We start from the raw sequence: 27,246 nt of genomic DNA, 5'->3' as shown, positions 1-27,246 counted from the left end.
TCTTTACCCAGGAGGCATGGGGGCTCCCTCGGGAAGGAGCGGCACCTGAGGGAGCCTCCAGGTGATCCTCGCGGCCAGCCCCTCGCCCCCCGTGCCCCTCTTGGTGGGGCGGTGCGACCCCCGCCCCAGCTCCCGGCAGTCGGCGTGCCTCTGTCCCGAGGTGGCCTGGCCGGAAAAGGCGGGAGGTGGGCACGGGGGCCAGGCCGCGGCAGGGCCGCCGCTGCAGGGTGGGCGTGGGCGGCCGCAGCCCAGAGCCAGCTGCGGGCTGCGTTCCGAAAGAGTGAGGCCTGGCGGCCACAGCCGCCGTGAGGCCTGCATCGTCCATCTGCGGGTCCCTGGCCACTGAGCCCCATTTCTCAGGCCCCTGCGAGGCCTGTGCTGGCCACCCCCGCGTGTGTCCCCTCCGGGCTCTGGCGGTCCCACTCACCGCCCGGGCTGCCAGCGCTGCACGCCTGAGGGGCTCCGTCTTTCCCCCTCCAGAACTCTGTCGGCGCCTGCCCTACAGACCCCCAGCATGCCTGGGGGCCTCCCGAGGGGAGGGCCCTGCGCTGCGCTGGCCTTGCTGCGCTGGCCTTGCGCTGGAGGTGTCTGTCTGGGAGGGTTCTGTGCTCAGGGCACCTCCCTGCCAGGCCGAGCGGGCACCGGCCAGGCCGAGGCCGAGGCCGGGGCGGGAGCAGGGGCTCAGGGGCGCCGAGGAGGGGCCCCAGGGAGGCCCGGACCGTCAGCGTTTCCGTGGAAAGCGCACCTAAGCAGTGTGCAGCCTGTCACGGTGGCTGCGGGCCTGACCTACTTGGGATTTGCTGCGCAGAGCCGCCTGCCGGCTCCTTCTGCTGACAGCGCACTCCCCGCTCGCGCGAAGCTCCGCAGAATCGCGCTCCATTTCCTGAAAAATGCTTCCCCGGTGGTTTTCTCCACTCCCCAGCCCGCCTGCCTGCCTCCTGCCCCGTCACCGCCCCTGCCTGTGCGGCCTGGCCTACAGGCCCTTGGCCGCCCGGCCGAGGGGGTGGGCTGGGAAATTGAATCCCACCTGGGAGCCTGGCTGGGCCCTCCGCCAGCAGCCGCATGGGCCCTGGTCTCTCTCCACGGGCGACCAAGACCTCCGGCCCAGGGGTCCTGCGTGGGGGAGCAGCCCTCGTGTTGGGGTGCAGGGTCCCCAGGCCTGGCCCTGGCCCTGGGAATAGGGTGCCAGGCTGCTGCTGGGGCTGGGCGCACTGTGCCAGGACAGGGCTGAGCAGGCAGAGCGCGGGCATCCTCCGTGGACCTGCGAAGCCCTCGGAGGGTGGGGCCTGGCAGAGCGGGCGTGCTGGGTGTCCCGGGGAGCCCCGCTGCCTTGCCCAGGCCCTGACGCCTCCCTCTGGGTCTCCCATCCCAGGTGCCTGCCACTCTGTTTTCTGGCGCGGCCTACCCTGGCCCCGCCGCTGTCCTCCCCCGGGCACGGCAGGGGCGGGGCTGTGGCAGGCAGAGCCCCCGGCCGCTCCCCACGGGGCGGACACATGGGCAGCTTTTCTTTCTAAACCGACTTTTGTGGTGTGTGTGTCTGTCTCCCCATTACCTCCACTTCCCATTTAAAATGTTATCTCCCCCCACCCGTCCTCCGTGCCCCGGGGGGGGGTGAGGGGAGCCCAGCCCTCACCCTGGTGTAGTCAAGGTTATGGCGATAAATCCTTGGGCATTGTCACTTCTATTCGGAGTAAATTGGCTGGCCGCTTTCGGGCTGAAGGAAAGATAATTTGCTGTAGTATTTCAAATGGATTAGAAATGGATTTGAGGGAAAGTTCATGCCTCCCATTACAAAGGCAGGAGGAGGACCGTCTTGAGGCGCGGCGCCCTCCCCGGCCTTCATTATCCCCGCTTAATACCTTCCCTATTTTCCAGCGCTAATGAAATTTCCTGGCGGCGGGGCCTGCTGGATGGACGGCAGAGGCCTTTAGATCTGAGGCTCCAGTCGGAGAAAAGGAATTACCGGGCCCGCGGGTGCGGGGAGGTGCCTTCCCCAGGTCCTTGGCCCCGCTATTATCTCGTTAATTTTATCCCCTCTTCTCAGCACAGTTCACTCCCAAAGGCTGCATCAGGGCAACACTTCGCTGGAGCGCGGTGACACCCGCGGCAGTGAGGCGCTGCGGGGCCCGGGGCGGGTGCCCCCAGCCCGTCGGTCCCGCCCCTGCCCACCCAGGCCCCGCTGGCCACAGGTCGAACGCTGGGCGCCGGCCCGGGGACGGGGCGGACGCAGGTGGTCCTGTGTGCCCGGGGACTGGGCCTGTTTCCCACGGCAGGTAGGCGCCCCCCCGAGGCCCCGGCCAGCCCTCCCCAAGTTCTGCGGGCATGTCCGCCCAGGATGCCGGACAGTTTTTCCCGAAGAGGCATCCTGGGCCCAGGGCATGCCCCTGGAGAGCAGGGCCCCAGAGCCGTCGGGGGCCTGTCAGGCTCGGGCTGGGCCAGCTGTCGGGGCGGCTGGCCGGGGCTCAGCTCAGGCTTGTGGCGATTAGGACTCGGCTGAGCCGCACCCTGAAGACAGAGGCCGCTGCTCCCGCAGAGGGTCCAGAGCCGCCTCTGAGCCCCCAGGGCTAACTGGGTTCTGCAATTCGGGGCTGGCGTGGGGGCAGACCCCTACCAGCCCCGCCCCCTTGTCCCCCCCACCCCATCGCTCCTTGGCCTGGCTGCGCAGGCGCCCCCAGGCCTGAGGAGAGCCTGGAGGCCTGGCTGCCTCCCCGGGCGGGGCAGCTGGAGCGCCTGCAGGGACAGCCTGGGCCATGTGTGGCCAGCCCCTGGGCTGTGCTAGTTCCCTCCAAGGTCGGGGTTTGTGAACTTGGATTTTAATTAAAGGAAACTGGGTTAAGTGCTTCCGTGCGGGAGGGCTCCCTGCCCTTCCTGCCTGCGTTTGCGCTTACACCGCAGCTCCGGGCTCCCGGGCCAGCTCCCTGGCGCATGCTAGCCCTCCAGCGGGCCCCTGGAGGCTGCGGCTGGCAAGTCGCCCCCAGCTTGCAGGGGGAGGGCCGGGGGTGGGGGGCGGGCTGCGGGGGGGGGGTCGGCAGCCGGGCCCAGGCGCAGGGCTGCTGGGCGCTGGGGTGCCTTGAGGCCTGCTCACCCCCAGCACACGCCAGAACCCCGTCGGCGGTGCCCCCCGGCCCCGGGTGACTGGGAGCGGGCTTCCTGCTGCCCAAGGTGGAGTGGGGTCCACAGGCAGACTTGTAGGGACCCCAGCGTGAGCACTGAGACAGGCCCTAGGAGGGCCTGGACCCCCATCCTCACCTTGCCGCCCTCAGGTGGAGGCAGCGTGCGCCTTGGCCCAGGTTGGCCGGTGGGGGCCAGGGGCTCAGCGGTAATGGCGTGAGGGGCAGAGTCTGAGCTGATGTGAAATTAAGTGCAGTTTGCATAAACAAATTATTGCTGAAATTTGTCTTGAGGGGTCGGCCCTATATGCCCTCTGGAGTCACGAGGCTCCCTGGGCACACTGGATGCCCCCTGTCCCCTCATCTTGGTGGCAGCCTGCCCATGTGACAGCCAGGGGGAGCAGCTCAGCCAGGACAGCGTCAGGACTGCTGTTGGTCCCGAGCTGGGGGGCCTGTGGCCGATCCGGTGGGGGGTCCACGGTGTCCTCAGCGGCGCCTCTGAGTGGGGGCATCAGGCCCCTCCTGGGGTGTGCGTGTTGGGGAGGGGCTTGTCCCTTCCCCGCGACCCTTCGGGGGCTCAGGCCGTCCCAGCCTGGGTGGCGGGGCTGGGAGGGCCACCTCCTGGGCCCCGGGGGCAGGGGACAGAGGCCTCCTGCCGGGGCCCCGGGCCAGGGCTGACTGGCATGTCCCTGTGTCTGCAGGTCCTTGGTGCCGAGCCGCCTGCGCCGTGCCTGCGGGGCGGGGAGAGCCCAGCCCAGCCCCCCTCGGTGGCGGGACAGGGGCTACCGCTGCATCGGAGGGGTGCTCTACCAGGTGTCGGCCAACAAGCTCTCCAAGACCTACGGCCGGCCTAGCGGCGAGGGAGGCAGCAGGCCCCTGCTGCGCTCAGGTGAGACTTCCTGGTGGTGGGTCCCGGAGGCCCTGGGGCCTGGCCCGGACTCCCAAGATGCTCTGGGCACCCGTCCGAGCGAGCACTGCCCGGCCAGCCACCCCGGCCGGCGCTCATTCACGCTTCCGCGCCCACAGTGCCTGGGTCGCTGCCCTGACGTCCGGCCAGGGCAGTGGAGCAGGCGGGGCCCAACGGGGAGGCCTTGTGGCCTCTGTGTCCCGGGGGAAGGCCCCTCGGGCAGGCAGCGGCTCTCGCCTGACTGAGCGGCCCCCGGGACAAAGGGGACGAACTGGGCATGGTAAACGGGCGGTGAACCGTGTGAGGGCCTTGAGGCGTCACTCGCCCAGCTATCAAGGCGCGTGAACACCTTGATCTCCCAGGTGGCTCCCAGGATCTCGCTGGCGGCACCTCCCTGCTGTGTCGGGGGGGTGGGGGGACAGGCTGGCTCCGTGGGAGGAGAGGCTTTGGACTTGCTTGTTGCGTGCATCGACTAGAAAAATATTTTTGTTTCAGTCCAATTTTACCCCCTTTTTGTGTCACAATAAAAGGGCAGGCTCGCAGGCTCGCATGGGATTGCAGAGGCCGCGCACCCCCAGTCACACGCCATGGCACCCCAGGAGCAGGAGGGAGAAGCTGCCTGAGCCCCTCCCCGGCCTCCCGGGCCCCACGGAGGGGTACTCGGTGCTGGGAGGCCATGGCTCTGCCTGCCTGTGTGCCTCAGTATCCCCACCCCTTTGCTCAGGGAAGGAGCAGGTGCAGGGAGCTGACCAAGCCTCCTCACGGGGGTCCACTCAAGGGTCGGCCCACAGGGATGCTGTGCTGGGCCAGGGCAGCCCCTCCACCAGCCGCGGGCCCCGCTCCAGTGGCCTCGGACCCCAGAGCCCAAAGGCTGCGGGCCCGGCGCTCGTGGTCTGTGGGGCCGGTGCTCAGGGCAGATGCCGCCCTGCGAGAGCGGGGCTCTGGAACCGACCTCCTGAACCTCCTTCCCAAGTTCAGCCTTCACACGGTAAAGTGAAGGGGGGTGGAGTAGGGGCAGCAGGTCCCGGGAGGCCTCTTCCTGGGACCTGCCTGTGGCAGCTACAGCTGCCGACCAGCCCAGCCCTGGTGGCCTCAAAGGGGCAGTCCTGGGGCTCAGCCCTCCCCACCTCAGGGCCCGGCCAGAGGACAGGACAGGCCAGGGCAGAGCCCACCGGCTCCGCCCACCTTGCCAGCAGTGTCTGGCCTCCCCGTGGGCGGCCTGCTCCTCGCTGCCAGGAGGGCGAGCCCCCCGCCGGTGCTGTGTCCGCTGACCCGCAGCCTCTCTCTTATGGAGAGTAATTAAAGGAGTAAATCTTCCTGGTGCCGGGGGCTTCCGCTTCAGCAAGGAAGGCAGCCTCCTGGGACCGCCCTCCTCCTCCTGTCCCTCCTGCCCCTCCTGGCTGCACGGACTTCCCAGGCGCTGGTGAGGCCGCGGAGCCTGTAGGCGTTTCAGGGGACAGGTGTCAGAGCCTCAGGGCGCGCCTCCCTCCCGGGGGCACAGGGGCAGAGCCAGCCCTGTGCCCACTCCTCACGCTTTGACTGGAGACCTGGGCACACTGGGCTCTGGTGGGCGCTCCCCGGGCCTCGTGTGCATCAGGCCCCACGGCCCAGAGCCCCTCAGCCCCTGCCGGCAGCAGGAACCCCGGTCCGCCTGCCGGTCCCCTGTGCGTCCAGGCTGCGGGGCGGGCCCAGGGCCCCAGAGCAAGGTGGTCCCGGCCGTGTCTCCCTGCAATGGACGAACCGCGTGCCCCATCACTGCCCCGGGCGGTCTGTGCTGCTGCGGGGTCACACCCTCAGAAGGCTGCTCAGCCTTCTGCAGCCCCGCCCCGCCCCGCCCATTGCCTCCCTCCCTCCCAGCCGCCTCTTCCTGGGGCTCCGTCTGTCCCTGGGCCCAGCCCCGGGTGTTGGTCTCCTCCCCAAGGGGGCTACCCCGGCCCTGGCCCTGGGCCTGTCAGGCAAGAGGCTGCCTGGGCTGGGGCTGGCAGTGGGGGTGGGGCTGCGGCTGCGACTGCCCAGCTATTTTGGGAAGATCCCTGGGAAGTGCAAGTTCTCTCCGAGGCTCGGCGCCACCTGCTCCCAGGGTGCAGGTTGCAGCTGAACTTCTTAGCGCCTCTCAGCCCCCTCGGCCTGTGTTCCAGCCGGCGACATTATGTGCATTTTTTAACACTGCACAGCGTTTGAAAAGGTGCCTCTTGTTCCTGCGAGACTCCCGTGAGCCCCGCGCCGGCACCTCTTTAAGAGCAGAGCGGAAAGGGGGGCGAGCCTGCCCCGCCCTCAGAGGCCGGGCCCGGGGGCCGCGGTCTGCCAGGCGGACGCGTGATGACAGCAGTCCCCAGCAGGAGCAGATGGCGCCGCAGCGTCACGGCAGCCGGGGTGGCAGCCCGGGATCCGCCATCGCCGACAGCTATCAAATTGCACTCTGTCACCCGCTGGCTGGCAGGTGCGCGGAGCCACGTGCCACCTGGGCCGGCCCCACTGCCCCCCGGGACTGGCGTCCCGGCCGTGCTGCGGCCTGGAGCCACCCTGTGACCTCCTCCCTCACACCGCAGCCCCCTGCTCCGCGGCCAGTGTGGCCGCCTCTCGGAGCCCCCCTCCTACGGGGGTCCTACTGTCCAGCCTGGAGGCGCCCTTTTTAAACTTGGGGGCGGGGCTCGGGAGGGGAGTGCTCCGCAGGAGGGGCTGCAGCAGGCAGTGGGGGGCCGGGCCCAGGGGCACGCGGAGCACCCAGGGTGCAGTCAAGGCTTGGTGGCAGGTGGCACGTGGGGAAGGGGCGTCTGCGGTCCAGCCTGTGGGGGCACGGCGGTTTGGGTTTGGACAGGCCGCGTGGCATGTCAGAGCCGGTGTGACTGGGCCTCGGTCCGTGAGCTGGATGGAGGCGATGGGTCCTGGGAGAGGCCGCCCAGGGAGGGCGAGGCGGGGATCCTGCGGGTGGCAGGGGGCGCCCGCCCAGGCCCCCCCGCGGCTCCGACGGGGCAGCTCAGGGCCAGCCAGCTGGGGACGGCCCTTTAGAGCCTGGATGCTTTGTCATCGCCTCCGGTCCCCAGAATTTCTGAGTGATGTCACTTCTGCCTCCTGCCACCAGATCCATTTCAGCAGTTGCCTGCAGGAAATTGGATCTGGCCTGGGAAGGGGGGGTGGGGTGGGTGTGTGTGGGGGGGAAACTGGGAACTTGGTGGCCACCCGGAGGAGGCTCTTGCCCTGCCCTGCCCTGCCCTCCTTGGTCAAGGGGGTGACCTCGTGTCTAAACGGCAGGCGGGGCCGTGTGTCACTGCGGCCCTTCCTCCTGCAGGGCCGGCGCGCACCTGTGCAGCGGCCCCTCGCGCCCCGGCCCCTCGGCCCCAGCCGCCCTCGTCCTGCCACCGCCCGCCGCTGTGTGAGCAGCTTCTCACGGGCCACGCTCAGTGACCTCAGAGGAGCCTTGCTTGGTCTCTGTGCTCGAGGCTTTGAGGGGTGATCTCCAAGGCGCCCCGCGGTCTCGAGGAGCGGGGACCTGCCGGCCGGGCCCACTGGGGCCTCCGCAGCAACGGCGGGCCTAGTCCCCCGGGCAGCCCAGGCGGAGGAGGCCGCGCTTTGTGGCTGCGTGCTGCGCTCCTGTTGTTTGTCTTGGCTCTACAACAGTTAAAGCACATAAAGACCGTCCCGGCCACAGCAGAGCCGAGTGGCGTCTCCAAGACCCGCAGGTCACCTACCCCGGGCTCTGCTCCAGGCAGAGGGGGCGGCCGGGGAGGCCCCGTCACCCAGCTCCTGGGGCTGCCGTCCCCCCCGGTGCACCCACGGGCCAGCAACCACTGTGGCCCTGGGAGAGCCCTTGTCCCTGCGCCACACCTCGGCAGCTCCCTTGCGCAGGGCCGGGCCGTGAGTGGCCCACAGCACCCCCCTCCGCGTGTGTCCCCGAGGGGAGGGTGGACAGGGACCCCCGGGGCCTGCGCCAAACAGGCCCGCGGGCGGAGCTCAGGGCGGTGGCCCCGCCTGACCCAGGCGCTCTCCCCACAGGTCGGCCAGACCCTGCTAGCAGCTGCAGCCGCTCGCTGGCCAGGTGCGTCCCGGGGTTGTGCGGGAGGGGGGTCCCAGCGCACCCTCAGTCTCACCTCCCACCTTGCTGTCCACAGCCGGGCCGTGCAGCGCAGCCTGGCCATCGTGCGGCAGGCCCGGCAGAGGCAGCGCCGGACGGGCCAGGAGTACTGCATGTACTACAACCGCTTCGGCAGATGCAACCGCGGCGAGCACTGCCCCTACATCCACGACCCCGAGAAGGTGGCCGTGTGCACCAGGTGACCGCCCTGGGGCCATCTCAGGGTGGGGCCGGCAGGGGGCCTGTGAGGGTTCTGGGCTGGTCTCGGCAGGGCCCTCAAGCCCACTCCACCTCTGGCACAGGTTTGTCCGGGGCACATGCAAGAAGACGGATGGGACCTGCCCCTTCTCCCACCAGGTCTCCAAGGAGAAGGTGAGCACCAGCGTGGCGAGCGTGTTCCTGGCAGGCGGTGCCCTGAAGTCTTCCCTGGGCTCGGGCATGCAGACCCCTGTCCCCTGGTGTCTGTGAGGAGCTGGGTGCGGGGCCACGCAGGAGCCGTTTGGCTGGGCTGCCCCCCCCCCCTCGCCCACCGCCGACCTGGAGGGCGTCCGCGAGCCGCTCGGAGGCCCCGCCCCACCCCGTGTCAGGCCAGCGGCCCCGGGCGCCCTGGCCACACAGGCGCAGCCCCCGGGTCGGCGCGGAGCAGCTTGCGACATGGGGGTGCGGGAGGCTGGAGGCTCCTCAGCCCCGGGCCCCCCCGCACCTTGGGCCAGAGGGAGCAGACCTCATCGTGCGGACCCCTGCAGGGGACAGCGCCAGTGCAGGGCTGGGGGCCCTGGGGACGTGCGGAGCCGGGGCTGCGGCGCAGTTCGGGAGGTGGGACCGGGCGGGGGCGATGCTGCCGCCACAGCGTTTCCCCTTGAGGAGCTTGGAAAGAATCAGCATTTTTCTCCCTAATAGAGCTCCCAGACTCTGTCGTGAGCCATTTGGAGATTCACGTCGGGCTTCGGGTTCATTAGCTCCCGGCTCCGAGGCTGGTGTGCGTTCCGGGCTGTCTGATGCGGACGCGGCACGAGCCCCCGGAATTAATGTTATTGTTATTTGTGTGGACGTGGTGGGTGCAAACAAGGTTAATGGAAATGAGAACGCAGTTTCCTCGGGATAACGGCCCTGCTGACAGCAAGCGGGGGTTCCGTTTGGTGTAGAGTTGGCTTTATTATCCTTTTTATTAGAGCTAATTCGGGCTCTAGATCAAAAGCCACATTAAGGGGATTGTCTGCAACCTCACACCCGCCAGCCCCACGCAGGCCCCGCTCCGCTCGGTGCTGCAGTTAAAAGGCAATTAAAACTAAACTCACACGCAGGCACGTAAATCGCCCTTTGTTTCTCTGCTCCTTCCCTCCCCCTCCTCATCCTCACCCCCCTGCCCCCCAGAAGTGCCTGCGGGGGAGCTTCAGGGAGGCTAGTGGGTACGGCCTGGGGGGAGCTGACCCCCCGAGGAGTGGGGAGGAGGGCGAGCCCCCCCCACCACAGGGGCCCCAGGAGGTCCGAGGCCCGCAGGGGGGCCCCGCATGGGCGTTGGCGGTGACATTCCCTGCCAGGCACTGGGCCGCCCAAGGGCCCCCTGAGAGAAGTCGCCTGGAAAAACGGCGGCTGCAGAGGCCCGGGTGGGGGGTCGGAGACAGTGGGGGGTCGGAGACGGAGGTGGGCCGCACGTCCCCATCCCGTCCGGGGCTGCAGGGGCCACACGGCCTTGCCAGGCTGCCTGCTCCGTGGCCCCCACCAGGTCTCCCCGGGCCACCTGCCCACAGGCCAGGGCGCAGGCGCTGGACCCCCGGCCAGGCCTCCACAGGCCTCGGCGGCGCCCGGGCCACACCTGACCCCCTGAGTCCCTGCGGGCGGGGCGGCCCCCCAGCCCCGGACACCACGGAGCCCACGCATCAGGCCGCTGGAGAGCCCGCCCCTCCCGTGTGTCCCCGCAGCCCGGACACGGAACAGTGGAGGGACCCAGGTGGCCACGCGTCGGGGCCGGAGCCACTTTGCAGGGCCAGCGCCTGCCCTGGCCCCACGTCCCATCATATGGGCGCCCCTCACCTGGCCCCACCCCAGGCGCCCTCAGCTCCTGCCGGGCTCCCCTCCGCGGGCCAGCACCGCGGGTCTGTTCCGCTTCAGGGCAGGGCGCCGGCGAGGGTGTCCGGCCGGAGTCCGGGGGCGCTGGGCAGGCCTCCACGTCCGGTGTTCTCACCTGCGGCGGGGGCGGGGGCGTCTGCGGGCCCTGCTGGCCCTCACCGCCCCCCCCGCCCCATTCTCCCCCCCCATGTCCCCGGCAGATGCCCGTGTGCTCCTACTTCCTGAAGGGGATCTGCAGCAACAGCAGCTGCCCCTACAGCCACGTCTACGTGTCCCGGAAGGCAGAGGTCTGCGCCGACTTCCTCAAGGGCTACTGCCCGCTGGGCGCCAAGGTGAGGGCCGGGCCCCGTGGCGCCCTCGGGCCCGGGGGCTCTCGATGCCTCCCCTGGAGCCTGTGCACCCCGAGGGGGCGGTGGGAGCACGTGAACTGGGCGGCGAGGGTCGCATGTGGGCTGCGGGCGGCCGGGCAGGCCGGCTCCGTGCTCCGTGATGAGGCCCCGTCTCCCCTCCCCGTCCGCACTCAGGCCTGCGGGGTGGCGGAGCTGTGGACACAGGTGGCCCTGGTCCGGGCACCTCTGCACGGACCTCTTTAGTCCCCGGATGCTAAGAGGCAGCCTCATCACCTGCTCAGGGGCCTGCGGTCTGGGTCAGGGGCTCCCAGAGGAGTGGGGGCCACGGGGGCTCGACCGCAGGTGCCCAGGACGCAGGGCTGGGCGTTGGTCGCAGGCGTGTGCGCCAGTGCAGGGCGGGCCCTCGCCCCCCCGCCGCGGGCACAGCCCTCCGCAGCCGGTGGGCCCCCTGCCGCCAGGCCACGACCTGGGGACCCCACGGGAGTGGACCAGTTGCCTTGAAGGACGCTCGGGCCAAGGGGGCAGGGGGCAGGAGGGGTCTGCACAGAGGACGTGGATGATCATTGTAAAATAGTACAGTTTAAGTGAAATATCAAAGCTGTATTTAAGTTCCGCTCCTATTAGTGGAAGTGCTTACGGAGCCCCTTTCAGCGTGTGGGCGCTGCGTGGCCGCCACATGATGGATAGCGGCTCGTAATTATCTGTGGGAAAGCGCTGAGCCTGCGGAGCAGCGGGCGGGCGGCGGCCCGGGCCCGGGAGGGTTAACTTGATTCTCTAAATAATATAGAAAGTGCTGAGTGGGCACCTCGCGCCTGGAGTACAGGTCCTCGAACGGGCCCCAGAGAGTTTATGATACCCCACTGAATCGAGTGGGATTGTTAACCTCGCCGCCTGAAGCGACGGCTTGGTAAAGAGGCGGCCGTTCCTGTGAATAATGCCGGCGGGAGAGAACCTGCTCCCTTCCCAGCCCTGTGCCCCCGGGCTCTCAGGAGGGTGCCTCCTGGGGTGGGAAGCCCTTCACCTCCTCACCTGGGGCCTGACACCCAGCGAGGGCGCCTTCTCCTCGCAGACGCCCTGAGGCCAGGGCTCCCCTGCCGCCTGACGCCTGCTTCCTGCGCGGTGCGCTCGGGAGAGGCCGTGGGAGACCACCCTCACCAGCTGGTCCGAGGGCCACTGTGTTTGTCCTGGGCACCCTGATGCCGTCGTCCCTTCTGCGTCTGCTGGCGGCACCCTGAGGAAGAGCCCCCGCCCCGCCTCCCCAGGACGGGTTTGCACCTGCCCGGACCTGGCGGGGGCTGCCCTTTACTGTCCCTGTCCCTGTCCACATGGAGGCGCGTGGGGCCTTGCCCCTATCGGCAGCCCGCGGGCCCCGGCCCTGCCCCAGGCTGCCCCCCCCCCCGCCCTGCTTCTTCCCCTGCCTGTTGCCTGCAGAGCCCTGGGCCCCTGGGCCGGGCAGGCTCCCTACCCTGCAGGGGCGGAGCCGGGGCGGAGCCGGGGGCAGGCCTGGCGTGCCCCACAGCCAGCTCAGCCTGGAGGAGCCCCGGGGGCCACACCGGTGTCCCCGCCGTGGACTGCGGGTCTGCCCTCTCCTTGCTGCTGCCTGCCCCGACATCCTCAGTCTCAGGCCCTTGCATCTGCGTGGCTCGTGGGGTGGCCCACTGCTCTCGTGGCCAGTCTGCCCCCTGCCTCTCCTGCCGTGGCCTCTGCGTGCCATTCCCTGCCCTCGGAACCACAGGGAGCATTTCCCTGTCTGTGACCACCTGGGAACTTTGCCCTTAGGCCTGATCCTTCTTGGTTTTAGGGGCAAAGTCCTTCCATTTTTCACTCTGTGGATCTTTGTTCCAGGATCTGAGGCCACAGGGACCCTCCTCACCGTGTCCAGCATGGCTTTCCAGGCCAAGCGGAGGTGGCCCAGACCCCAGGCCCACCCCATCCCTGCTCCTTGAAGCCATGAGCCCCTCTGGACCACCGGCCGTGCGGGGGTCGGCACCTTTGCGTTGGCTGCCTTCCAGGCTAGGGCCGCACTCGGCTTCCTCATAGAGCGAGCCCTTTCCCCCATGCTGCCTACAAACTGCCCATTCTTTCCTCTCTGATTTCTGCTGATTTTTTTTAAATATCTTATTTTTGTTTTTAGAGAGAGGGGAAGGGCTGGAGAAAGAGGGAGAGGCACATCAGTGTGTGGTTGCCTCGTGTGCGCCCCCCACTGGGGACCTGGCCCGCACCCCAGGCCTGTGCCCTGATTGGGAATTGAACCAATGACCCTTTGGTTCACAGGCCGACACTCAGTCCACCGAGCCGCACCAGCCAGGGCTGAGCAGATTTTTTAAAGCCGCTTTATTGAGGTGCAGGTGACAGGTCCTCCAGTCTGTCCAGTGCAGGGTCACGGCTCAGTGGTGATCAGTGAATGCACAGAGCCGGGCAGCCACCACCAGGATCCTCGCGGCACCAGCTGCCTCCGGCCTGCACTCCGTGGTCCACTCTGGGCGTTTCCTAGGCTGGTTCCTGCAGCACGGACTTGCATGTCTGGCATGTCTGACTCAGCACCTCTGGGAAGGTGCCCTGCTGCGGCCTCAGGGCTGCGCCCCTCTTGTGCGTGTCGGGGGGGCCTTCCCCCCAGCGGTGGGCCTGCAGCCTGTTCTCCGGGGGCTGCCCAGGCACCCCGCTGTGAGCGCCCGTGCACGGCCTCTGCGGACTGCACTGCTGCTCCCCAGCCTCCCCGGGCACCTCCCTTGGCCTTCCCGGCTCGCACGGAGGGCACGCCCTGCCGAGGGTCCGCCCACCGCTCGCCCAGCGACTGTCGTCCAGCCAGCCCACGGCCGAGCCAGCCCACGGCCGAGGCGAGGGGCTTCCTCCGCCCCCAGCGCCCTCGCGGTGCGCTCGGGCCGCTCTGGCTTGTGCTCTCCTGACCCAGCGACGCTGAGCGTCTGCGCACGTGCTGCTTTGCCGTTGGTGTGGCGTCTGGGAGAAGGGTCTCTCTCTTCAGGTGCTTTGCCTGCTTTTGAATTGGAAGTTGTCGTGCTCTGGAGGTGGACGCTTCACCAGAGATGCGGCTTGCGGGTGTCCGCTCCCCTTCTGGACGTGGCCGCCCCACTCTGGCCAGCGCCCCGGGCGCCCAGCTTGCCCATTGGCACGGCTGCCTGTGCCTCTGGTGCCACGCCCGGGAGCCGTTGTCCAGCTCCTTGCCACGAAGCTTTTCCCCTGTCTTCCCTGTTAGGGTTTGGTAGTTGGAGCTCTAACGTGTAAGCCTTTGGTCCTTGTGAGTTGGTTTTTGTATGTGGTGTCAGGCAGGAGCCCAACCTCAGTCTCCTGGAGGCGGACGCCCCGCTCTCCCAGTGCCGTTGGCTGCACGGCTGCTCTTCCCCATCGACTGCCCAGGCGCCTCGTCCAGAGTCCACCAACCTTTGCGAGGGCTTGTTTCTGGGTTCTCCTGTTTCCTCTGTGTGTCCTCATCCTAGTGTTTATTGCTACAGTTTCGTCGTAAGTTCCGAGATCAGGAAATGCACCCTGACCAGTGTGGCTTCATGGGTTGGGCGTTGTCCCGAAAACCAAAAGGTCGCTGGTTGGGTTCCCAGTCAGGGCATGTGCCTGGGCTGCGGCCAGGTCGCTGGGGGGCGGGGGGCGAGCAGCAGCTGACCTGTGTTTCCCTTGCGCATCGGTGTCTCCCTCCCTCCCCCCCATCGCTCCAAAAGTAAGTAAGTAAAATCTTAAGAAAAAAAACAAAGAAAAGAAAGAAATCAGGAAATGTCAACCCTTCAAACTTTGTTCTTTTCCAAGAGATTCCCTGCAAATGTTTTTGGATGGGTTTTTCTGCCTCTGTTTTTTAAAGACCCCAGGACTGGGACCGCGGCCACTCTGAGCCTGGAGGCCGCTCGGGGCACTGTCCTCCGGCCCATGACCAGGCAGCGCGTCCCCGTTTGTGTGGGTGCCTCCCTGCTCTCGGCGGCCTTTTGTGCAAGTCTTTTGCCTCCCTGGTTAAATGTGTTCCTCAGTGTTGTAAATGAGAGTTTTAAAGCTCTTCAGGTTGTTCATTGCGAATGTATAATAATGCAGTTGTTTTTCTGTGTTGATTTTATATCCTGGGATTTTGCTGAATTTATTTATTAGCTCTAACAATTTTTTAAAACGGTTTTATTTACTCTTTTGAAGAGAGAAGGGAAGGAATAGAGAAAGGGGGAGAGAAGCACCGATGTGAGAGAGAGACCGACCGGTGAGCTCTCATGTGCGCCCCGGCTGGGGCCACACCCGCACGCCCGGCGCGTGCCCTGACCGGGCACCCCATTGCGACCTTTCGCTTTGCGGGACGGCGCCCAGCCCGCTGAGCTGCACAGGTCAGGGCAGCCCTGAGACTTGTGTTGTGGTTCTTCATGTGTTAACAGATCATTGCTTTCCCTTTTTATTGGGATGTCTGTTATTTTATTGTCATTTACTTATTTTTGCCTAGTCGCTGTGCCGGCACTTCCAGCGGCACTTTGCTGAATGAGAGCGGCTCAAGGGCCCTGGGCAGCCCCGCCCGGCCGTGTGCTGGGGCCCAGCCGTGCCTGCGGCAGGCGCCGAGGCCTGGCGGCCGCCTCCGTCAGTGTTTCACGTGCGTTTCCCCGCTCTCCCTCCGGGCGGCCTCGCCAGAGTCTTGCCCTCTGCCTGTCCCTTCCGGATCCTCGCGACACTGCCCTCGCGACCAGCGCCTGTCGCACGCCCGGCGCCCTGAGGGAGAGCCCGGCCAGCACCCGGACCCGGGGCCCCGCACAGAGACAGCTCTTCAGTCCTGGTGTTCAGTGAACGTGTCCTTTTGCGGTCACGGTGGATTTGCAGAAAGCGCGCAGCACCCGCGCAGAGCCCCGACACGTCGGCCGGCCTGCCGCTGCAGGTCCCCGGGGCTGGCTCGCCGCCACGGCCTTGGTCCGGGCTGGGGCTCTGCCCGCGGCTCCCGCGGCTCCATCGTGGGGGCTGGGAGACCCCAGGGCGTTCGCGTTCCGGCATCGGGACGAATGGCTGAAGGGACAGACGAGGCGGGCCTCGGCCAGGGCGGCCCGCTGAGGGCGTGGAGCAGCCCCGTGGGGCCAGTGTGTTTGCGTTCTGGGGGGGCCGGAGTCCTTGGTCATCAGCGGAGGTGGCCCAGTGCTCGTTGGTCTCCTGGTTCTGCTCAGGTTTTGGTTTCAAGATTGTTCTGGCCCCATAAGCTCAGCAAGCTGGGGGCCCCACCACCCATGGAGCACACGAGGTTAGTGGCGGCGGCAGGGACTGGGCCCGAGCGCCCTCGGCCTGCCCGTCCCAACTGCAACTTTGCTGCGGCTGCAGGGGCACCCGCCCAGCCTTGCCTTTCCCTCCTGTCAGCTGTCCTGGGATGTGCTGCCGGCACCTGCGCGCCACGGAGCGGCCGTGGCCCCGGGCTGCTGTCCTCCTGGGGCCCGCGCCTGCCCCGCCTCCTGACTCCTCTCACGGGGCAGGTTTATTAATGTCGTCAGAGAACCAGCCTTTGGTCTCCTGGCTTCGTTGTGATTTTGTCTTTGTCTTAATTTCTGTTGGCGGCTTCATTTTCTTCCCTCTGCTTTCTCTTGCTGTCTCTGCCCCTCACTTTGAGGGGGACACTCTTCGCTAATCTAAGAGCTGCGCTGGATGCACCCGTAGATGTCGATAAAGTGGCCTGCTGTCCTCACTTGGCTCTAATTGTTACCGAATTTTCACAAATTGTTTACCAGTGGCCTCAATTCCCAGCCCTTTGGCTGGGGTTTCTGGGGTGTCCAGTTTGGTTCTGCCTTTCCGTCCTTGCACCTGGTCTAGAGGAAGCGCTCAGGCCTCTGGAACTCAGGCCGCCGTCTCTCCTGAGCACGTTATCTGCTGCCGTTAGACTGTCCTCGCAGCGCTGGGATGATGTCAGCAGATTCTTCACGTTCGACCTGGCATGTTTGGTTGTTCTCAGGCAGAGGGCTGGTTCAGACCAGCACGGGCCAGGGGGAAGGCCGGCCAGCCGGAACCGCATGTGAGATTTAAAATTTCCTAGCAGTCACCTTTAGGGAGGAAAAACACAAAAAATAAATGGGTGCCGTGAATTCTATGCGGCGCGGACAGCGACTCTGCCTGCACCTACCTGCCCGGGCGCCCTGCTTTCCCAGAAGGCCCGCCCCTGCTGGAGGGGCCGCGGCTGCCCCGCCCCATGCCTGGGGCCTGCCACACTGTCCCCGCCCTGGCCCAGTGCAGTACAGGGGGTGGGGGGGAGTGAGGGCCGGGGCGGGGCCCAGGGCCCCCCAGCCCCGCCTGCCTCCAGGCTCCCTGCCGGGCCTCTGGTCCCCCGGCAGTGGTGGGGACCAGGTGACAAGAATGGGCCCGTGCACAGGCCCCACCCAGGGGACGGGGCGCACTCCCTGCGGCCCTGCCAGAGGCTGGCGCCTTCGTGCAGGGACGAGACCAGGAGGGAGGTTCCGAACTGGAGGACGGTGCGCGGGGTCTGGCGCCGGCTCCCAGATGAGCGGGCGCGCCCCACAGGCGCTGCCGGGCCGGCGGGCCCCGGTCTCGGCCTCTCCAGCACGTGCCCAGCCGCCCGTCGCCCAGTCCCACGTGAGGGCGGTCAGGGCGCCCAGGCTCCAGCACTGTGGCCCATCCCCCGGTCCTGCCGGCCAGGCCAGCCGCAGGGGGCGGGGGCGCAGGACAGCCCTCGGCAGAAGGGGCGCACGGCAGGGCCTGCTGCTGCCACGGGGGCCGGAGCACAAGCGCTGCAGCTGCGCCCCCAGCACCTGCCCCCGGGTGTAGCCCGGGGCCCGGGGTATAATTAGCCGCAGCGACAGGTGTGGTGGGTCGGGCGCGTGGTGGCCTGGGCCGACCTGCGCAGCCCTGGGCTCGAAGCCTGAACCCCGCCCAGTGGGGTCCCCCCAGGCCTCGGGCTCCCTAGTCCCGCCTCTCCCATCCCATCCCACCCCGCCTTCCCCCAGGACGGGCGAGCTGTGGTCAGGAGGAAAGGTTAACGCCTTGGGAACCCCCGCCCAGCCTGGCGGGACCCCCAGTCCTGCCCGGCCTGCCCTCAGCCCCAGCGAGGTGCTGCCCTGCCCCTGTCCCTGCCCCTGGGGCTACTCGGGTGCGTGCGCAGCCGGCGGGAAGCCTGGGCCCTGGGCCCCGGGCCCCGGCCGCGGCCGCGCAGGCGGTCGCCCCACCCTGTGTGCAGCCTCGCCCAGTGGCGCCCCCTCTCCCCCCAGTGCAAGAAGAAGCACACGCTGCTGTGCCCCGACTTCTCCCGCAGCGGCTCCTGCCCCCGGGGCGCCCAGTGCCAGCTGCTCCACCGCAACCGAAAGCGCCTCGGCCGCCGGGCGGCTGCGCCCCCAGCCCCAGAGCCCAGCGACACGCCTTCCCGGAGCAGGGCCCCTGGCGGCCACGGGCCCAGGTGAGTGGGGACAGGGCCGCGTGTGCACCCGGCGGGGGTCCGGAAGCAGTCCTCCCGCTCCCGGGACATTCGGGGCCTCCTGGGAGCCCCTGCACCCCACCCAGCTCTTCTGGCTTCAGACCCAAAAAGCCCCAGTCCAAAGGTGGGGATCAAGTGGCTTCCAGAGTTGCCCCGGCCCAGATCCCAGGCGGGACAGAGCCAAGGGCGGCCCTGGCCCAGACCAGCTCGTGTGGGGCTACGCAGCCCTGCCCCTGGGAGGAAGGCGGGGGCTCCTCGGCCCCTCGCTCCCACTGTCCGGGCAGGGCAGGGTGGCATCCCGGGCAGCGAGCGCAGCTGGGGGCCCCGTGCCGCGCTCACCTGCCCCGCGGGTGGACGGGGGGGCCGCTCTGGAAGGTGCGGACAGGGCCAGCGTGGTGCCAGGCCCGCCAGCCCCATGATGTCACCAGCCTGCCCTTGGGCCCCGAGGGTTGGCGCTGGCCCTGACCCTGGATGGTGATGCCTGGTGGCTGCTGGGGCAGGAAGGCGTGGGTGGGGAGGGGCCAAGAGCCCGGCCACGGGGTCAGGCGCCTCGCGGGGCGGGGCCAGCGCCCCGGGCCCCCGCCCTGCGGGCAGCTGTCCGCCTCACGCTGCCACCCCGCCCTCTCTCCCGCAGGAAGTCCTCGGCTGCCCAGCGCCCCGCCAGATCGGTGCCCAGCTCCCCCGCGTCTGTGGCCGCTAGCCTGGTCCTTCCCCTCTCCCCCACAGGGGTGTCAGCCTCGGCTTCAGCCTGTCCCTTGTCATCGAAGGCCCCCTCCTCCCCCTCCTGCTCCTCTTCCCCCTCCCCGCCCTCCGTGGCCTCTCCCTTTCTTTCCCTAGAGCAGGAGGAGCCCTCTCCCCAGGAGGAGGCCGCCCCCACGGGGACCCGCTCCGGCAACCTCTCCAAGCTGCCTTCCTTCATCTCCCTGCAGTCCTCGCCAAGCCCGGGCGGCCGGCCCAGGGCCCCCGCCCCCCAAAGCCCCCCCACCAAGGACTCAGGTAGGTAGCTGGCCCCCAGAGCCCAGCACGGCCAGGGTGCCTTTCAGGGCCCACCTCAGACCCCCCAAGTCAGAGTCTCCAGGCGTGGCCAGATGCTTCCGGAAAACCCCGGCGTGTGCACCTGCCGCTGTGGGGCGGGCGCCGAGGTGCGAGCGCAGCGGCGTCCGTGCACAGACCGCCCCCGCCGAGGGCTGATTTAATTAGAAAGCACCCATTTCTGTTAATTTGTTCTGGAAGATCGGCGCGCGCTCCTGGAGAGAACAGATGCTCCTTCTCCCCGACGAGCGTTCAGGGCTTGGTAAATGGCCCCACTCAGCCTCGTTTAGGAGAGAAAAGAGGGTTTTATGGCCGCAAACGACCCTTTCTGTAAACATTTTACAGCTCTCCGCGCGTTTGAGTGACGATAAACCCCACGCAGCTCGGCGGGCTGCAAATTTGTGACCATACGGCCATCATTTTATTGTCATATTTCACGGTCATAACGTTAATGGAAGATGCTTGCCACAGCCGCCTCGAACAGCTCCGCGGAGCGCGCTCAAACGCTGGCCACGGAGGGGGGCCCGCCCCCGCCGCCCACCCCGGCCCCCCTACAGGGGCGCACAGCTGGGCCTGGCCCTCCACCTGCCCCCCAGGCCAGGGCACCAGCTCTCCGTCGGGGTGCGGCTCACTGGGGTGGGAGAAGGCAGGCGAGGGTCCTGAGGCAGCCACTTCTTTCTCGTGAGATTGGGAACCCAGCAGCTGACCCCCAGACTCGGGAGGCGGGCAGGGCTGCTGAGGCCCCAGGAGGCGGCTTGGGCCACGCCCCGCCTGGCCAGGGCCTGGAGCTGGAGGGGCGGGCGGCGTGGGCCGGGGAGGGCCCCAGGGCAGCGGGCTGGGCTGCGCCTGCCCAGGCTGCCACCCAGTGGTGGCCAAGGCCACAGGCCTGGGGTCCCTGCCACCTGGGCCTGGCTTCTGGACCTAGCCCAGCCAAGCAGGTGGCTGGGGTCCTCCCCCTGAAGGGGCTCCCCAGGAGAGGTAGGCCTGCAGGGGCATGTGGACAGTGCCCCGTCGGTGGGCAGCTGCACAGAGGCGTCTGGTCCACAGGAGCCCGGCCTGTGAAGTGGCTTCACGGGAAGGGACAGGCAGCGGCGCCCCGTGAGTGTGGAGCACGGTGGGCGGGGCCCCGGGACGTGGCCGTCCGTCCTCCGGCCCCTGGCTGCCGACTGCCCGCGGCCGCCCTGTCTCCCTGTGCGGGGACCTCGCTGGTTCCTGTCCCTATGCGGCCAGTCGCTCGCACACACCCTGGCTCTTCCCTCGAAGGAGCTGGGTAGCCGCCCCGTGTGCGGCTGGCGACCTCGTCCTGGACGGAGTCCTGGGGGCGAGCAGTGCCGGGTCCGGGTGCAGCCCGTCCGCTCAGCCTGCAGATGCCGCCGCGGCCCCCCCCACCCCACGCCCACCCGCCACCCCGGGCCCACCCAGCCCCAAGCCCTGCGCCCTGCGCCCTGCCGGACGGCTGGGCCCCAGGGCGGCCTGCCCACAGCCACTGCCCCCGATTTCAGCAGCCCCCAGTGTGCAGGCCTGGGCCGATGGAGGAGGGGCACCCCTCTTGCCGGTGCCGCCCCCCTCCTGACCCCCCTCCTCCTCGGCACAGGGAAGCCCCTGCACATCAAACCCCGCCTGTGAGGGCCTGGGCGCGGCCCGCGGCCCGGACGGGGAGGAGGCCGCGCCTGCACCTGCCGCTGCCCCAGAGGAGGGGCCGCCTGCCACCAAGCTGCCCCTGGGGGCTGCAGAGCCAGCCCTCAGCCCGCCTGGCTCTCCGTCCTCCCTGCCCTCCCTGTGTGTGAGGGCCCGGGGCCTCGCCCTCTCCTGCGAGCTGGCCCCCACCCGGCCGGGCCCTCTGCACCCCTCCCCTCCTCGCCCTTGGGCCCTCGGCTCGCACCCAGGACACGCTCCCCACCCCCGCCCTGAGGGGTCCCGGGCAGGGCTCACCCCAGGCCCATCCACGCCGCGGGGAGGGCAGTGGCCATTAACGTGCCCCCCGGCAAGCCCCAGGCTCCGGCCTGGAGAAGGGGCCGCCGGCCAGGCCGCCCTGGCAGGCATTTCACAGTGAGCAATAAAGGTTCCGTCCTGTGTGTCCTCGGCTGCCCTCGCTGTCGCCGTGCCGCCAGCCCCATGAACGCACGCTGGCCCCGGGGGCCCCGGGGGGCCTGCAGGCCCGAGACAGAGGCCTGGGGAAAGGCAAGGGGCTGGCCGCCGAGCCCGCCCCGCTCCTGCAGCAGCCTCTGCCCTGCCCCCCACCTGCCCGCGTGCATCGGGCCCTGGGGGCCCCACACTGCCGGGCAGGGCAGAGGGGCATTGGCTCCTCCCGCCCCCCCGGGGTGGCTCAGAGGGCGGGCCTAGCCAGCTGACTTGTTGGGAGCAGCCCGAGGGAGCCCCGGGGACATGGGTGCTGCAGGCTGGCACCAGGGTCCCCCAAGCTGAGGTCCCCTCCAGGGACCCCTGGCCCAGGCGGGGGTGGGGCAGCCTGAAGGAGGAGGCAGCTCGTCCAGGCCCAGGTGCCTCCGTTTCCAGGGGGTCGCCGGGAGGCCTGGCTGAGGGGAGCAGCCTCAGTCTGGGGACGGGTTGGCCGTCACGGGGCCTCTGCAAGGCCAAGGCCTGGAGGTGCACATGCTCCCCCTCGGGGATCTTCTCGCTCCCCCCGGGGAAGGGGGTGTGTCTCCCCGGGTGATGGGAGCCCGCAGCCGCCCCCGGGCTTCACCGCCCGCACCTGCACCTGCACGGCCGGCCGCCTGACCCGGCCCCCTGGCCTGCGGCCCCGCCCACACTCTGTGCCGGGAGTCCCCACCCCACCTCCCCGAAGTCCCCGAAGAGCCTGGAACCCTGCTCTGCAGCAGGCCTGTCTGTGAGATGGGGCGTCCCCGCAGCAGCCTCAGAGGTGACCGGCTGCTGGCACTCCTGACACAGACGAGCCGGGTGGCGGTCTCCTGTCCCTGGGAAGGCACCCCTGGCGCAGCACCACGCAGACGGCCCCGGCCCCAGCCACCGCCGCAGCCCGCCTGGCGGGGGTGGGCTCGGGAGTTAGGCCTGGCTGCGGGGAGGGGTCCCCACCAGGCGAGGACACAGCGCGGCCCCCGTGGGCAGCTCACGTACGCGACGCGGCCCCGGCCGGACGTTCGCAGGGTCCTTGCCGCTGCCTCTCCGGGCCCTCGCTCGGCAGTGTGGGCGCCCTGCCCCGGGGAGCTGCGGGTCCTGGCTGACACCGTGAAGGGGGCTGCACAGCCCGCGCGCCCCTCGGCCTCCTACCTCCTCCCGGGTCCTTGGCGCCGCCTGTCTCCGCAGACAAGAGGATGGTGGACACAGTGGGTCTGGCCTGATGGGAGCTGGGGCTGCTCAGACAGACCCTCGCCTCCCTCCTCCCTGCGCTCCCCTCAGCCAGTGGAGGTGCACACGCCTGCCCCCTAGGCTGCCAGGTGGGCGCCAGCAGGACACTGGGTGGGCAGGGGCGTCCACGGGGGGCAGCTGGGCCACGCCTGCCGGACACCCGCCCTGCCACCCAGCACGGCCGCTGCCTGCCAGGGCGGCCCTCCCAGCCCCACGCTCCAGGGAGCTGCATCCCCCTCCAGCAAGGCCGAGGCCGTCGGGTCACGAGCGGGGAGGCCTGCTGGCAAGCGGGGCAGGGCCCAGACCCAGTGCCCGCGCTGCGGCCCGGACGCAGCCAGAGGCCAGCACGGAAGGGCCGGGCAGTCCGGAAACGGGAGACGCCAGGCCGGGGGCGGCCTTGTGCTCCTGGGCCCGGTCCCCCCACCCCCGCTCCCTGTGGCCCATGCGGGGACCTGCGCAGGCGTTGGGGCGACCAGCAGCGGTGAGGGCCCGCCGCCTGCGGTGCGGGGAGGCCTGCTGCCCCGGAGCCGTGTGAGCCGTAAAGTGGGCTCCGGGGGCCGGGCGCCGGCCGCGGCAGGGCGCCCTCGCCGACCCTCTGGGCCGGGGGTGAGGCTCTTGGGGGACCTGGGGCTGGGGCTCACATCTCAGCCCCATGCTCGTGGGTCTCGGGCGTCTGCCCGGGGCCCTTGGCCTTGGAGAGGAGACGCCTGAGGTGCCGGTGTGGGCGGCACGGGGGCCGACGGGCCTGCGGCACAGAGAGGGCCTCCAGGTGTGGGGCTGGGGGGTGCCCGTGGCAGCGGGGCCTGCCCCAAGGAGGCCTCGCCCCCGGCCGGCCCCGCCGTGGCCGCCAAGTGGGCACCCCCAGAACGGGGCTCCCAGGCGGGGCGGGCTGCTGAGCCCAGGAAGCCATGCGGGGCAGGGGGTGGGCGGCGGCCGCAGGGAGGCCAGCTGGGCCCTGCTGGCGCAAGGAGCTGTGCGGCTTCGTCTCGTCTCTTCAGTGCAGGTAGCCGCCGGACGGGTGCCCACTTGCCCCAGCTCAGGAGCCGCCTCCCAGGAACAGATCTAGACCCCCTGCCTTGGTTCTCGGGCGGCACGACACTTAGTGACTGAGCGTGATGGCAAGGGTGGACCCCCGGGCGGCCCTGCGGGCAGGACAGCCGAGCAGCCGCTGCGCTCCAGTGTGCGGGGCCGCCCCCTTCCCCCAGAGGCGGCCGAGGGGCTCCCACAGCGCCCGCCTCACCGAGCCGCGGGAGCTCCGACCCCTGCCCTCGCCAGGCGCGGTGTGCCCGCCCCGCTGACCTCTCCTGTGCCGTGGGGGTGGACCGGCCCCTGGTGTGCGCCCCCCAACCCGCGCTGTGCTTCCTGCGCTGGCAGGGCGCCTCCCCGTGACACCGGGGGACCTGGGACCCGCTTCCAGCCGTGGAACCTCACACGGGCACATTGCCTTGGGACCATCCGACCGCGTGGCGGGCCGCCTACAGCAAGCGCTGGGGCCTGGGCTCCTCAGACTCGAGGAAATGGTCCCGCCGGCAACCCGAGGGAGCCGGAGAGTTCCGGAGCACTCCAGAGGGTTCCAGAAGAAGCTCCAGAAGAGGTCCTGGGGTCCTGGGCCCCTGGGCCCCTGAGCAGAGACCCCCTGGTGGGGGCAGGACCCCTGACCACAGAGTATGGGAGATGGTAACTGCGTTAAGTGTGGTAATTCATTAAGTAGCGACAGGAAACTGATACCCTGTGTGCTGTGCTTCGAGCTGCTTTTGGTTTACGCTCTGCCATTGGACCCCCACTCTGGCAGACTGTTTTCCACAGAAGGAACAGCGGGAGGTGGCGTTCGTGCCTCCCCCGGACGTCAGCGGATGCTGCCACGCCTTGGCCGACAGAGCCCCTTGGGACTCACAGGAACGCCAGGCGCACCACCCGTCCCCCTTGGGCGCTTGCTCGCGCAGGGGGCCAGCCGCCATGCTGGGGGCAAGCCCAGGCCGCGCCGGGGAGCCAGGCGCTGAGACGCTGGGCGGGGCCGGCCCAGCCAAGGGCCCCTGTGGCCTGCAGTGCCTGGGGCGCCGGCCACCGGCGCTCCTCCAAGTCCTCCCAGCCGTCGGCACCGGAGTCCAGCCCTCCCTGCGCCCCAGCTGACCGTCGCCACAGACCCCGAACGTCCTGCCACACTGCACTGCACCCCGGGGCGCTGAGGGCTTGTTTCCAGCCAGGGACCCCTGGGCTGCCGGCCTGACTGGAGGTGCCCCAGGGACAGGCAGACTGGCGCGCAGTGGGTGCTCCGTGAAGATTTGTGCAGTGCACCTAATGACGAGCCGCAGGAGAGGTCCCCATGGAGTCGTGTGGCTCCAGGGCCGATGCTTTGATGGGTGTGAGCGCCCCAGGAGGGCGCACGGGTGCTGGGCCGGAAGGAAAGAGCCTTTTCCCGGGGCAGGATGGACAGCCAGGGGCAGGCGGGACCGCGCTGCCCTGGCGCGCCCCTGTCCCCCCGGCACGCAGCGCGCCTGCTTGCCTCTTCCGTGGCGCCTCTGCTGGCCGCTCCCGGCGGGCAGGACAGGGGCCAGGTCCTTCCCAGCCTCTGCTCCCCAGGCCCAGCCAAGCGCCTGCTCGTAGCCGCATCCCTCCCCCAAGCCATCGAGGCCAGCACTCTCCCTGGGCTGGAGAGCAGGGGACCCTGCCCTCGGGGGCCCCGGAGCCAGGGCACAGGGCTCACCTGGCTTTCCCCTGCCCCAGCTGGCAGGGACTAACAGGCAGGACTGAGGCTGCACAGAGCCCAGGGAGCGGACCGAGAGGCCGGCAGGAGCCCAGAGGAGGTGGGGGGCGCAGACCTCCCCAGGCCCCCTGCTCCCAGGCTCGGGGGCGGCCAGAAGCCAAAGGCAGGCCTGCAGGCCCAGAGCTCTTCTGGGAAGCTGTTCCGACCAAGGCCACGTCCAGGGCTGGGGCAGCTGGCCGTTCCCAAGCCAGTAGGGCAGGGGAGTGCCCTGCTCGGCCATAGGCGGCCCGCTCCTCCTAGGTCACCCTGGGTGGGGGGACCTTGAGCCCTGAAGGTCCCATGCCTCTCATCTGCCTCTGACTGCAGCCACTTTGCTCTGGCTGTCCCTTGCCCCTAGTGGAGGAGGGAGAGAGCGGACAAGGTGGGCAGACGTGTGTGTGAGTGAATGGGGGGATGGCTGGCCCCAGGCCCCCCAGCAGAGGGCCCAGCATCCGTGCACCTCCCATTTTGGGGCAGATTTGGGGGCAGATTGTGGGGGCAGCTGCCTTGGTGGTAGCTGAGCACGGGCCTCGAGGAGACGCCGGCTGGGCTTGGACGGGCGGGGCGGGGCCTTGCCTGTCTGCCTGCACCTGTCAGGGCTGGGGGTGCCACAGAGCCCGGGCACTGCTGTGGGGCTGCGCCCCTGAGTCTGAGGCCGCGGGCTGTGAGGAGGCCCACGCTGGCCCCTGGGGCTGGGCTCCGCCACCCCAGCATCCTCCTGGGCTTGGGACCGAGCCCTGGCCAGGTCCAACAGCCCGGCTGCAGCCACAGAGCGAAAGGCAGAGGTGGGGGCAGGGGCAGCCCAAGGCAGGCGCTCTCCCCGCAGACAGGACACGCCTTGCCCGGGTCAGGAGCCTCCCTCTGGACACCGCGGGCTCTAAAGGGAGCCTCACGCCTGCACCGTTCGGCTTGTGCTGTGTGGCCTGGGGCCTCGGTTCTGCCACTCGCCGGGTCTCCCTGCCAGGCATGTCCCCACGCTCTGCCTGGCCCTCTGACAAGGGAGTCCTTGCCCTGCTTGCAAGATGCTGGGGCAAGGGGGGAGAGACGTGCCCACCTGGCACAGCGGGGCCCGGCCACCCCCATGACGTCTTGGGAAAGCTGGCTGTCACTCCCAATCATGAGACATTTTTTACTATAAAGTACAGACACTCACACCCGGAACGAGGTGCATAGCCCTGTTAGCTAAATGCCCGCGGCACGCAGCTCAGCGCCCCTGGGGCCTTTCTGCGCACACCTTCCAGGCTTCCCTTTCTGTGCGTAAATGCTTACACTCGACACTGGCTGTTTACATTGTAAAAGTCACATAACGGCAATGTGGACATTAGAGGTGTCACCCTGGGTCAGGCCCCTCCCATCCCCGTTGACCCCGCTCCGGTTGCCCTGGGCTTCACCGTCCCCTTCGCTGTCACGGAGTCCTGGGCAGCCGGACGCGCGTCCGCCCCAGTCGGCCACCCCAGCCCCCGCGTTTTCTCCTCGCGCCGGAGCCTTCCCACCTTTCCGCGCGCCCGCCAGGCCCAACACCGCGTCCCGGACCCCGCCTCGCGCTGGCGGGCAGCTGCGGCCGAGGCGACCCGGCGCCCGAGCCCGGACCCCGCGCCGCGCGCCTCCCGCCCGACCTGCGCGCGCGCCTTGGCTCCCGCCGCGCCGAGGTGCCAGCAACTTTGTTGACTGAATTCCTGGACCCGCCTGAACCGCCCGCTAAAAATAGCCGGCGCGCCCCGCGCAGCGTCCGCGGGGCCGCAGCGTCACGGGGTCGGGAGGCCGGCAGGTCTCCGCACCGCCGCACCTGGCTGCGGGCTCCCCGCCAGCCAGGAAGGGCCGGGGAATGGGCTGCGGGGTCACGGCCAGCGGGGACGCGAGGAGACCGAGGGGCGCCCTCTGCTCCCCGAGACTCTCCGGCCGCCCCGTCGCGGACGCGAGGCGCCGGAGGCCGCAGGCCGGTCCCCGCGCCCCGGCACCCCTCCGCCCCGCGGCCGCGCGCCCCCCGCGTCCTCCGCCGCTGTAGTCCCCGGCGGCGGCCACCAGAGGGCCCTGCCCCCTCCTCTAGCCAGCGGCCGGTCACCACCCCCTCCCACAGCTGTTCCCTGCAGCAGATTGACAGCTGGGCTCCGGGTTGCCATGGGGATAGGCAAATGAGGACGGAGATTCTGGGGTTCCGATTGGCTCGAGGGCGCGCGCCCGTCCCGGGGAGGCGGGCCCAGGCTCCCGGTGCTATAAAAGGGAGCGCCCGGCGCGGCGCTCGGCCGTGGAG

At 69.3% G+C, this 27,246-nt stretch overlaps 1 protein-coding gene across 1 annotated transcript in view; it reads left to right on the top strand.

The window, feature by feature from the left end:
* ZC3H3 (zinc finger CCCH-type containing 3) overlaps nt 1–20,979 on the top strand; it is a 55,801-nt gene extending 34,822 nt beyond the window's left edge. The window contains exons 5-12 of the mRNA XM_054590549.1: nt 3,812–3,999; nt 8,011–8,053; nt 8,127–8,288; nt 8,392–8,461; nt 10,360–10,491; nt 17,694–17,878; nt 18,531–18,892; nt 20,523–20,979. Coding sequence (XP_054446524.1) covers nt 3,812–3,999; nt 8,011–8,053; nt 8,127–8,288; nt 8,392–8,461; nt 10,360–10,491; nt 17,694–17,878; nt 18,531–18,892; nt 20,523–20,554 — 1,174 coding nt within the window. The 3' untranslated portion in view covers nt 20,555–20,979. The remainder of the gene's footprint in view (nt 1–3,811; nt 4,000–8,010; nt 8,054–8,126; nt 8,289–8,391; nt 8,462–10,359; nt 10,492–17,693; nt 17,879–18,530; nt 18,893–20,522) is intronic.
* Nucleotides 20,980–27,246: the final 6,267 nt, after the last annotated feature.

Source organism: Pteronotus mesoamericanus, unplaced genomic scaffold (assembly GCF_021234165.1).
Source record: "Pteronotus mesoamericanus isolate MK-2021 breed Mesoamerican mustached bat unplaced genomic scaffold, CSHL_Meso_final scaffold_174, whole genome shotgun sequence".
Lineage (NCBI taxonomy): Eukaryota > Metazoa > Chordata > Mammalia > Chiroptera > Mormoopidae > Pteronotus > Pteronotus mesoamericanus.
The sequence above is the reverse complement of the archived record's forward strand: the minus strand, read 5'-3'. Positions and strand labels throughout refer to the sequence as shown.